General features: G+C 40.1%; 1 protein-coding gene across 1 annotated transcript; it reads left to right on the top strand.

Moving 5' to 3' along the window:
- The first annotated feature begins 1828 nt into the window (after window positions 1-1828).
- gpx3 (glutathione peroxidase 3) lies at window positions 1829-11341 on the top strand. Its single transcript, XM_089020788.1, has 5 exons — window positions 1829-1954; window positions 5529-5679; window positions 5774-5891; window positions 7161-7260; window positions 10868-11341. Exons 1-5 carry the CDS (start codon window positions 1868-1870, stop codon window positions 11087-11089), a joined length of 678 nt encoding a protein of 225 aa, XP_088876914.1. The 5' UTR covers window positions 1829-1867; the 3' UTR covers window positions 11090-11341.
- Window positions 11342-13131: the final 1790 nt, after the last annotated feature.

The raw sequence follows: 13131 nt of genomic DNA, 5'->3' as shown, positions 1-13131 counted from the left end.
TTACTGTATCAATAAAGTTGAAATGAGTCCAAATGTCATTGTTTTCTATCCATTTTCTCACCTTTTCACTTTTTTCTTTGCTTACAGCGTGCTTGTTTAACCCTTTACTGCCTGAATTATTTTCTAGTTAAAAAATGTGTTCAGTTTTTATGGTTATTGATGGATATAAAAACATACTAGTAGCTTAATTTTTTTTTGTATTTTCCAAAAATAAAGAAAATTTGATAATGTGCCTAATTGAGTGGGTGCCTTTTTTTGGAACATATGTCAAATGCAACTTCAAAGTCTAGACTTTTACCATATGACAGTTTTTTTAGTTACATAAAAAATACATGAAATATTCATATGAAATACATACATAATTTACATAAATATTTATTTAAAATATTTACATAAAATACATAGTTCCTTTACAGATAAGACAACTAGCTAATAACCATGGAATAATGCAAAGCAGTTCTTGTGATGATTCAAACAAAGATTTACATTACATTATTTGCAGTACATATTAGTTTTCCCTGAGCATGTGCCATGCTTGCACCTGTTGCACCTATCAAACCGAATAACATCAGAGGGAAAAGAACCTCAATTTCTTTTAGCTTGCGGACCAATCGAATGAGCCTCACTGTGCCACAACACCACATTTTTCTTGTTGCCAAATGTTGGGAGAAGATACGTCTGTGTAAGCTCTCAGTTGTACAGGAGTGGTCCATCAATGAGAAGGTTTCTTCAGCCGTCATCTGTACTTCTTTGAAGGTGTCGGACATTTCGCTTCTTATCCAAGAAACTTTGTCAGCAAACTAAAGTCTTACTGGTAGTTTAGGCCCTGTATATATATATCCCTACTGTCCAGACATGGCGGTGCCGGACTTTGCTATGATAGGTCCCTGCTCTCAGGTTGGGGGGAGCAGAGGACTACCCACTGCAGCTGCTCCACTGATAGTTCCTGTCGTTCTGACTAACGACTGGCCTGATTGCCCCATTTCGACCGGTATCACCTCATCAGTATTACTAATCCTATGTTGCCCCTAGCAGGCTATTGATTTGATTATTGGTTTTTTGAAGGATTTAGTTGTTTTATGAAAATTGCTTCTTTTACTCCCCTTTCAAACCATCTATGTTTTTTCGATAAGATTTTAACATCAAAGGGTTGAAAGGCACACTTCCGCGTGACGCCACAATCTCTCTCACAACTTCTTCTTTTCCTGTCGGCTTTTCCCTTCCAGGGGTCACCACAGAAAATCAGTGTCCTCCATCTTTAGAGGTTTGATCCGCATGTTTGTTTTGGCCAAGCTTTTACGTCGTATGCTCTTCCTGACACAACCTTCTGTATTTATCCGGGCTTGGGACCGGCACAAGAAGATATATGTCCCTTTGTGGCTACAGAACAAGGCTCCTGAACACAAAATGGTCATCGGCACAGCAACATTCAAAAAAGCAAAAACTCACCATTTATACTCACAATTTGATGACAATGCTCTGATCTTACCGTAAAATGGGCAAAGTACAGACTAATTAAATATGCTAATATGGCGTGGGAACACAGAACCACACGCACATACTTGAAAATCCAAAGTTTTTGGAGGTGGTTGCCTGGCCGCCATTTTGCTTTCCAGCAATGAGCAATAAGGTAAATATTTAATTCCGTTCATGATATTTACAATTTTAAAGATAACTTCAAAATGCTAATATTAACCTGTAATATTTTAACCTAACAATGTTCATTAATAATTAAAATCAACTTCAAATAATTGATATTTGCGCTTCGTCCTAGTCAATGACGTCATAAAAGGGCGTCCTCATCCCATTACTTAATGCCTCTCCCTCCTCCCGTACTCTGAATTTCCCCAGCGTGCAGGTGGACGCGATGTGGCAGCCGCTGTCTCCGTTATTGTTTTTGCTGCTTCTTAAACCGCAGTTGCCTTGCAACGCCGATGGAATCCCGCTCACTCAGGTACTTTCTGGTAAATGTTGCATTAGTGTGACTCCTTAACGGATTTGAAGTGTGGGCGACTTTCCAGTGTTAATTAAAACGACCTGCGTCGGGATAATCAGCAATGTCACATGGCACTTTTTGAATATAACATTTATCCAAGCCAGGAAAACCATCGCCCTGTATCACAAATACAATAACATGATTTAAACAGTACTTCTCTTCATTGTTGTATACCCAGTAACAGCGATGTGTTTTTTTATGCGGTACTGTACGACCTAATAAAAATACGCAAGTAGCACGTTCGTGACCAACATTATAATGAGGCGGAGGAGGTAAAAGCGTTCACTAATAAACGAGGCATACGCTTTATTCTTAAAATAATTACATGTATACACTTTACCTATGAATTATAATGACAATACAGTAATACATTACATTTATAAGCGCCTTTCAAACCTCTCAAGTACACTTTACAATAACAAAACAGGCACATAAATAAAACCACAGATAGAATTATAAAAAGAATTGCAAATCAATTACACTCAAAAGTTAAATACAGTTAAGTACAGTGGGGCCTTGGCTTATGAACTTAATTGGTTCCCAGACAGAGTGTGTAAGGCGAAAAGTGTGTATCCCAAAAATTAATATCCCATAGGAAACCATTAAAATGAGTATAATCCGTTTCCAGGTCTCCATGAAATATAATGTTCAACTAAATAAGCCTTAAAACTACAAACAATATACCTTATTTTATAAATAATAAATGTGATATTGTATTGTAATGAAAGAAATTCATTGCACTGTAAAGTCGTTTTATTGACCTTTGTGATGGTCGTTTATGGCTTGATGGAATGGGGTTCAGACTTCTCTTCCTGTGTCACGAAAGTCCGGTTAGGCATCTTTTTCCAAAAAAGGCTCATCTGCATGAAATACTTGCTGAGGTACGTAGCATTCTTCTTTCACCATTTCGAGGAATGATCCCTTGTAGGCTTCGGCATCAGAACTGGCTGTCTCACCATGACGAGTAATAATCTGTTGCTCGCTTTAAAATAATCACTAAATGGCGAACTTCCAGGTTGCCGCATGACGATATCAGAGTGAATTTAACATGCAACACACGCACCTTTAATAGCTTCTCTGTTGCGAAGGATGGTAGCATTGGTGGACTTAGCATATCCGTACTGGCCCGCTAAATTATACAAACGCACAACTCGTTAGTGTTTTTCAATGATCTCCTTCTTCTCCTCGACTGTAATTTTGTTTTGTGGCTTCTTCGCCTGAACACGAGCCTGTGCTGGGGTCTTTTTCGATCCAATAACAGCAAAAGTATCTGTAAAATAATCAGTGGAGACGTTCGATGTGTGCACTGACAGAAAAGGGGTGTGGAAAGATAGGCCGTCTGGGGCGCTGTTCGGTCCTATGTTTTGGTCTTCTTCCGCCCAAGATTACTCCGCCAGCCGTGATGGGGCGGCGCTCTGTGTGTATCCCGAAAAGTAGTGCTTAATCCAAGGTTTAATTTTCATAAATTTAACGTTCGTAAACCGAAAACTTCGTAAGGCAAGGTGTTCGTAAACCGAGGCCCGACTGTACCCAAAATGCATTGTGTGTCGCTTTCTCGGTCAGGGGCAGTCCAAACGTGACGTCACATGGGGTATAGTCATCAACTCGAAAACAAGACTTCCTGAATATTCAGCGCAAGTCGTAAAACGTAAAATATAGCTCTATGCCGTGGAATATTCGCTCAGTAGAAGTCATTTGAAGTGATTTTACAAATTATGGACACAAGTTGTCCAGCGGCGTCGGTTGTCCTTTCAGTAACATATATACCAATATATATCGTGAGATGTTCATATACCAGTACGTGCTGTGCAGCAGTGTAAGTACCCTGAAAAATATTCAGATTCATACATCAGATTAGCCCCCACATCACCCCTAAAAAGGTTTATTCAGCAACTGATTCATTCCTTTCTCAGATCAATTGAGCAAAGCGACAAGCAATAAAATACCGATGTATCGTCTTGAACAGAATGACGATAAAGCAACAACCATCTAGTTCTGGTTTAAGAGTCAGACCAGATAATAACTCCAAACCATATTTTTTAGAATAATGTCGCCGTGCTGTACTTTCAATGTGTCTTCGCTCGAACAGAAATTGTGATTCATTGCTTCACAAATGGAATCAAAATGTATCGTCTGGAACGTGGATTAGTTCAACAGAATGAAAATGTTCTTGTCACTTTTTAAGACACTTGAGAAAGAGGTGGAAGTCGATAAGACTAAAGCGCTAAAAATAGAAAGTGGCTGTAACAATTCTCAAAAAAAACTACTACTAATAATAATAATAGTAATAATACATTTCATTTCTAAGCGCCTTTCAAAACTCTCAAGGTCACTTTACAGTCACAGGATCAGTTTTTCTGTGTGTGAGCAGCAGCAGCCACACGCGCCAGCATTCCTTCAACCCGGAAGTACGTAAATAGATAGTAAGCTAGCTAGCCAAACAGTAGATAGCTAATAGATAGCCAACACATAGCTTCTCTCTATTTAGCTTTCTATTGGCTATATGGCAATCTAGGTGGCTGGCAATCTGGCTCGTTATCTCTTGGCTATCTTTTAGCTATCAACTAGCTGGCTATCTAGCTTTCTCTCTATTTAGCTTTCTATTGGCTATATGGCTATCTAGGTGGCTAGCAATCTGGCTAGCTATCTACTAGCTGGCTAGCTAGCTTTCTTTCTATTTAGCTTTCTATTGGCTATATGGCTAACTAGGTGGCTCGCAATCTGGCCAGCTATCTGTTGGCTATCTATAAGCTATCTACTAGCTGGCTAGCTAGCTTTCTCTCTAGTTAGCTTTCTATTGGCTAAATGGCTATCTAGGTGGCTAGCAATCTGGCTAGCTATCTGTTAGCTATCTACTAGCTGGCCACCTATCTGTGAGCTATCTACTATCTGGCTAGCTAGCTTTCTCTCTATTTAGCTTTCTATTGGCTATATGGCTATGTAGGTGGCTAGCAATCTGGCTAGCTATCTGTTGGCTGTCTGTTGGCTATCTATAACTATCTACTAGCTGGCTAGCTAGCTTTCTCTCTATTTAGCTTTCGATTGGCTAAATGGCTATCTAGGTGGCTAGCAATCTGGCTAGCTATCTGTTTGCTATCTACTAGCTGGCTAGCTATCTATTAGCTATCTGCTAGCTTTCTCTCTATTTATCTTTCTATTGGCTATATGGCTATCTAGGTGGCTAGAAATCTGGCTAGCTATCTGTTGGCTATTTATAAGCTATCTGTTACTGTCTATGTAGCTATCTATTATCTATATAGCTATCTGGGTGGCAGGCTATCTAGGTCCAGCTAGTAGATAGCTAATAGCCAACAGATTGCGACTCTGCCTCCTCCCAAGATCAATACTGCCATTATAAAAAAAATCATGGCCTTTTCCTCCCATTCCTCATCATATTTCACGAAAATACTGTACAAATTACACTCTATTTTGTCTTTTTGTCATGAATTGTGTGTTTTTCGGCTTGGAATTATTCTGCTCTACGCACGCCCTTCGTCAATCAGTATTAATTAACATTTGTGTTACCTCCTAGCGGTGCTACCCATCCATAAATGGCACCATCTACAAATACCAGGCCAGGCCCCTAAACGGCAGTGACCCGATTAATTTCAGTCGTTTTTTGGGGAAGACCGTCCTTTTTGTCAACGTGGCTACGTACTGAGGGTACACTTTTCAGTATGTCGGTAAGTGACCATTCACGCAAATAAAATGCGAGCGCGGAAGATATAAAGGATGATATTTTAACTGTGTGGAAATGTATCTCCTGTCTTTGCGCAGAGCTGAATGCACTTCAAGAGGAGATGAATGTTCACGGATTCATCATTCTTGGTTTCCCTTGCAATCAATTTCATAAGCAGGAACCAGGGGAAAATTATGAAATCCTGCCAGGTTTAAAGTAAGATCTAAAATTTGGAATTAGGCTCATGTCTGTACATCTTGCCAAATTTACATTTGCACGAAAAACAGGTTTAATTCTATAGCAGAGTATTATGTTGAAAAATAATTATTGGAAAAGATTTCTTCAGGCGTCATCTGTACTTCTTTGAAGGTGTCGGACATTTCGCTCCTCATCCGAAGAGCTTCGTCAGCGAACTAAAGTTGTACTGGTAACCCTGCCCCTACAGTGTATCCCTAATGGACAGAGATGGCAGTGCCAGACCCCCGCTCTGATCGGTCCCTGCGCTCAGATTGGGTCCACTCCCTGAAGCCAATCTGATTACCTCTATTTTTCGATCCCTGGCTCTGGTTTCACCTCATTGGCTAACCCTGGCCCTATATCCTTCACGGTGTTCATGAATCATCATGGTTATCCTTCTGATCTTATTGGTCCCTGTGTCGGACCCCTGCTCTGATTGGTCCCTGTGTCGGACCCCTGCTCTGATTGGTCCCTGCTCTGAAGTTGGGGGAGCAAAGGACCACTCCCTGAAACCAATCGGTTTATAATGTTCTATCCCTGGCTCTGGTTTCACCTCATTAGCATGACTAAACCTATGTGGCATATATCAAAGAAGTCTGTTGTAAGCACAGTCTAAATAGAGGGACAGGGTTGCCACTGACCTATCAGATTATAGATCTGGCATAGCCACCTCTGTCCATGAAGGATATAGGGCCAGGATTAGCTAATGAGGTGAGACCAGAGCCAGGGATTGAACAATAGAGGTCAGATTGGCTTCAGGGAGTGGTCCCAACCTTACAGCAGGGACCTATCAGTGCAGGGGTCTTGCACTGCCATCTCTGTCCATTAGGGATATACTGTCAGGGCAGGGTTACCAGCAAAACTTTAGTTTGCTGACGAAGCTCTTCGGATGAGTAACGAGACGTCTGACACCTTCAAATACGACGGGTGACGGCTGAAGAAACCTTTTCCTCGATGGACCACTCCTATACGACTGAGAGCCTACACAAACGTATTCTTTTTTTGGAATGTAAGGTTCTCTGGTTCTCTGTAACTATAAATCCCGTCAGTCAGCAAAACTTTATTTAATCTGCCTGCTTACAATTGGTCATTGTTTTGATGACCTGTCACTGGAGAATTCGCAGCTCAGTCATCTCATAGCGAGGACATGTCCTCTTTAGCGGACTGCAGCTAGGAGAGGAATTCAGGCCAACTACCAAGGGTGTTGAAAGACTCACCACTGATAAGCTTCCCTTGTTTGAATTCCAGGTATGTCAGACCCGGGAATGAGTTTGTTCCAAACTTTCTGCTGTTTGAGAAAGGTGATGTGAATGGCAAAGACGAGCACGGCGTCTATACGTTCCTCAAGGTGAGTTTTTTTTTTGCAACTTGCTAAAATGTATCCTGTGTTTCTCACAGCAATGAATTATTAATTTTAAGAGTTGGTTAATGCGAGACTTGACTTTCCTTATATCAAGAACCACAACAAACCTTATTTGCTCTTCTTGATAAACTTGTCATACTCCGAATTAAATACCAACAACTTCTTTCAACAGACAATTAGAATGAACGTGCCTAATATGTTTGTGGAGAAACTGACTGTAACTGACGGGTATATTGTCATTGGTTGCTGATAGAGATTAGACAGAATAAGAAATTATCATATTTAAAAGTTTCATGCTGTTATATGCTTAGCCAACACGTGAGACTAAATATACAATTGAAGCACAAACAACCTGGGGTCAATCAGGTCAACAGACACAGCAAGTTAAACTGTCAGCTTCATTTAGGGCTGGGGTGTCAAAGTCATTTTTTGCCGCGGGCCACATTGTAGGTATGGTTTCCTCCCGAGGGCCGTTATGAATTTGGGGAAGACATTAGAATGTTTAATCCGATCCACATATTACATATAGAGCACACAACAAATGAATGAATAACTAGTTATCAAATCTGAAGTCAAGAATAATGACTGTTATTGTGGTTTATATCCAAAAATACAAAATTTTGGTTAAGAATTTAGCAAGCATCATGGAATTTTACAAGTTTGATTTGCTTTCGCGGGCCGAAAAAATCGATGTGGCGGGCCGGATTTGGCCCGCGGGCCTTGACTTTGACACCTGTGATCTAGGAGATCTGGCCTTGCACACAATTTAGTACTTTGGATACTCCTTTATCACCGAAGTTATTTACGAATTGAACATCCTACACAGGAAGAGCTCATTAGCCAGTTTACAAATTTATCAGCTCATGGAAAAGACAATGTTTTATTGCTTACAGCTTTTGGGGCTCAGAACGTTCCAGCGGCGTGGTATTCTAATCAAGAAAACTATGTTTTACTCATATATCACTTAAAGGACAACCGACTTCACTTTTTTGTTTCCTAACTGACATCAGAAAAAAGTTTTCTAGCATCTAAAATACCCAAAACACGCAGTATGATTTTTTTTTATTCAAAACACCAATAAAAATGACTTAAAGTGTCCAAAATCTGCAAAAAATTGAGCTGCGAATTGGGCATTTTCAGAAAGTCCCGCCCCCATTTCGTGACGTCACGCCAAGACATCCTGCATTGCTGGAGAATCAAAACAATGGCTTCAGATTCGGAGAATATGCCTTCTTGTTACACATCCAGTCATGAATATGATTCAAATAGTTCTGAAGAGGAAAGCATACATGTTTGCAATCGATTAAAGAATTTATTCCGTGCTATTTTGAGGCAACATTGGGGGGAAATGTCTCACCCAAAAAGAGGCAGAAAATGGCCACTGTTTCCACAGTCTGATAAATTCCTTGCATGGAGCTTGGACGCCCTCTTCTGGCTCTTTATTGGTGCAACATGAGGTTTTCAGACCAAACAAGCATTGATGTGATGGAAGGACTGCTACAATGTGTCCTTTTTTTCGGTCAGGGGCGTTCCTTCAGTGACGTCACGTACGGACTCGTCACCAACTCAAAAACAAGACTTCCGGAATATTCAGCACTAGTCTTAAAACGTAAAATATAGCTATATGCGTTGGAATCTTTGTAAAATACGCTCAGTAGAAGTCATTTGAAGCCATTTTACAAATTATGGACACAACAACTCCGGAGACGTCGGTTGTCCTTGAAATTTGCATATACTCTCAATAAATAGCTTGGCAGAGGGCTGCGGAATTCAGACGTCTGTCATGAATGGCTCTTTGTCCACAATGTCTGACTGTCATATCTCTGACATTTGCCATGACAACAAAAATATAATTTATTTCTTGTTGTTCTGTAGAAATGTTTAACGTTTCTATGCAAACCTTTGTGTGTTTTTCTTAAAATCGTCTTCAATACTTTATAACAGTGGTGTCAGTCATTTTTTGCTGTGGGCCACATTGTAGTTATGGTTTCCTCTCGAGGGCCGTTATGAATTTGGGGAACCCATTAGAATGTTTAAATCCCTTCAAATATTACATATAGAGCACACAGCAAATTAATGAATAACTCATTTTCAACTCTGAAGTCAAGAATAATGACTTTTATTGTGGTTGACATCCAAAAATATGAAATTTTAGCTCAGATTTTAGCAATCATCATGGAATTTAACAAGTTTGATTTGCTTTCGCGGGCCGAAAAAAATGATGTGGCGGGCCAAATTTGGCCCGCGGGCCTTGACTTTCACACCTGTGATGTACAGTGATACCTCATCTTACGAATGCTTTAGTTTACGAACTTTTCGCCTTCCGAACATTAAATTCGCAAGAGTATAATCTTGGCATACAAACTAGTTTTCGGCGGAAGAACACCAAACCACACGATTGAACAGCGCCACGGTGGCTGGCGGAGTAGTTTTCGTCACCCCCTTTCTTGAGTACAGACGTGGTTTGTTATCGAGGATACTTTTGCTATTATGGGACCGAAAAAGACCCCACCACAGGCTTGTGTTCAGCCGAAGAGGACACAAAAGAAAATTACGGTCGAGAAGAAGATCATCGAAAAACACGAACTAGGTGTGCGTTTGTGTGACTTAGCGTCCCAGTACCAGTATGCTATGTCGATCATTGCTACGTGTGGCTAAGGGTGTTTCTGTGTTGTCTAAACAACGGTCTCAGGCAATAGAAGAGGTTGAAACTTCTGTTGATTTGGATTAACGAAAAGGAGCTAGCAGGGGACATTGTGAGTGAGGGTATTATTGCTGAGAAAGCACGGCAACTTCACTCGGATATGATCAAGAGGCAACCTGGAAGTTCGTCATCCATTGATAACTACCATCACAAAGGTAAATCAAACAAATTGATGCAGAAAGACTTCTTTAATCGATTGCAAACATGTATGCTTTCCTCTTCAGAACTATTTGAATCATATTCATAACTGGATGAGTAACAAGAAAGAATCTTCTCCGAATCTGAAGCCATTGTTTTGATTTTAGAGCAAGGGAAGACGTCCTTGCGTAACGTCACGAACAAGGGGGCGGGACCTTCTGAAACTCGCCATTTTTCGGGGTCATTTTGAAGGCGTTGTGGGACACTTTAAGTCATTTTTCTTGGTGTTTTGCATTTGACTAAAAATATCAGCCTGCATGTTTTGGGTATTTTAAATGCTATAAAACGTTTTCTGATGTCAGTTAGGAAACAAAAAAAAAAATGGTGTCGGTTGTCCTTTAAGTGATACATTAGTAATACATAGTCCACCTGGACGTCCCAAGCATCAACATCCATAAACCAACAGAATGTAGACATTTTAATAGGTACCAAGTCCTAAATTAGTCCAAAGCCAGATCTCCTACATGGCAGTTTAACAGGCAGTTCACCTCAGATTGGCCCCAGATTTTCTGTGCTTCCATTGTGGGCCTTGTGTTCATGAAACTTTTAAATATGATAACTTCTGTTCTATCTATTCTCTCCCAATAACCCAGATTTTCCTTCAGAACCAAAACAAAACAGAAGTAATATTTTTGTCAATGAAGAACGCCTTTATTCCTCACCTATCTGTACTGTATGACCTCTCAATAGAGCTCCTGCCCTCCGGTCTCGGAAGACTTTGGTAACCCCACCAATAGGCTTTTTTGGGATCCGTTGAAAGTCAGCGATATCAAGTGGAACTTTGAAAAGTTCCTGGTTGGCCCGGATGGAAAACCCGTGATGAGATGGCACCCGTCTGTCAATGTTTCCCAGGTGCGAGCTGATATCCGCCAATACCTACTCCTGCGTTACACAGAGGAGGTTATCAACTAAGTTGTCCAATATGTCGTGACGTTTGTAAATCTTGCAGTTTCCTCTTAACTTGAAGGTAGCATGCTAAATGAAGAAGAGGTTTGAAAACAATGTCTGTGGAGCCTCTTTGGAATCCTGAGATTCAACGACAGCTTTTTAGTGCATTCAAGCTGTCTTGCGATATCTCACAGCAACATGTTATCTTCGCAAACGGGAACCTGCTGGCATTTACAGTCTAAATGTCAACTACTTCTAATAAACGAATGGCAACTATGTACTTGTTTGGAATCTTTGACTGGAATGCAGATCATCTGTGAAGGGTGTGTGGGAATGATGGCATCTTTCTACATGAAATGAATAATAATAATAATACATTTCATTTCATAAGAGCCTTTCAAAACTCTCAAGGTCACTTTACAGTCACAGGATATTTTTTTTTACTGTGGGTGAGCAGCGGCAGCAAAACACATGGCAGCGTTCACTCAACACGGAAGTAACTCAAATAGCTAGCCAGCCAGCTAATAGCCAGTGAGCTAGATAGCTAGCCAGTGAGCTACAAAGCTAGTTAGCTAATAGATAGCTAGCCAGATAGACAATATAGCAAGCCAGAGATCTTTTTAGCTAGCTTTCTAGCGCTAGCTAGCTAGATATCTATATCTATGTATTTATCTATGTATCTATTTCACTATTTAGTGAAATTGTCTTTTTTTGCTACGTCAAATTTAGAAAACATTTTTGCTAGTTATTTTAATATGTGAACATGAAAGGTAATATAACTACAGCGAAAATTAATTTCCCATAGGAAACCATTAAAATGAGAATAATCCGTTCCCAGGTCTCCATAAAATATACTTTTCAACTAAATAAGCCTTAAAACTACACACAACATACCTTATTCTATGTATAATAATGTGCTATTGTATTGTAATGAAAGAAATACACTGCACTGTATAATAAAGTCACTTTATTTACATTTGTGATGGTTGTTGATGGCTCTTAATTGACACCTATTGGTTTCTGACTTTTAAGGTCTTACGAAACTGAGGCATCACATTATCATTCATCATGTTTGTCTGTGTAAGCGCTCAGTCGTACAGGAATGGTCCATCGATGAAAAGGTTTCTTCAGCCGTCATCTGTACTTCTTTGAAGGTTTCGGACGTTTCGCTTCCCATCCAAGAAGCTTCGTCAGCAAACTAAAGTCTTACTGGTAACTCAAATAGCTAGCCAGCCAGCTAATAGCCAGTGAGCTAGATAGCTAGCCAGTGAGCTAAAAAAGCTATATAGCCAGACAAAGCTAGTTAGCTAATAGATAGCTAGCCAGATAGACAATATAGCAAGCCAGAGATCTTTTTAGCTAGCTTTCTAGCGCTAGCTAGCTAGATATCTATATGTATTTATCTATGTATCTATTTCAAACTAAAGTCTTACTGGTAGTTTCGGCCCGATATATATATATATATATATATAGTAAAGTCTCGTTATATCGATATTCAAGGGAGTCCGAAAAAATATCGATATAACCGGGACTATCGATATATCCGATATCGATATAACCAGACTTTACTGTATATATATATATATACAGTAAAGTCTGGTTATATCGATAGTACTGCGTATTACGATACTATTTCTATGAATGCAAGGAGAAAATTTACATGCCGCAGGATCGGATATATCGATAGTCTGGTTATATCGATATTTTTTCTGACTCCAGAGAATATAACGATATAACGAGACTTTACTGTATATATAAACACTGAACACGAGTCTGTGGTGGGGTCTTTTTCGGTCCCATAACAGCAAAAGTATCGTTGAAGACGATCGACGTGTGCTCATAGAAAGGAGGTGGGGAAAGGTAGGCCGGCTGGGGCGCTGTACGGTCGTGTGCTTTGGTGTTCTTCCACCGAAGATTACTCCGCCATGATGGAGGGGTGTGTATCGTGAAAAGTAGTGCTTAATCCAAGGTTTAATTTTCCTAATTTTAACGTCCGTAAACCGAAAACTTCCTAAGGCATGGTGTTCGTAAACCGAGGCCCCACAGTACTTTGCGGATTTTCATCA

Source organism: Hippocampus bargibanti, linkage group LG02 (assembly GCF_051943395.1).
Source record: "Hippocampus bargibanti isolate YZ-2025 linkage group LG02, ASM5194339v1, whole genome shotgun sequence".
NCBI lineage: Eukaryota > Metazoa > Chordata > Actinopteri > Syngnathiformes > Syngnathidae > Hippocampus > Hippocampus bargibanti.
Note: the sequence above shows the minus strand (reverse complement) of the source record. Positions and strands in the feature narration are given on the sequence as shown.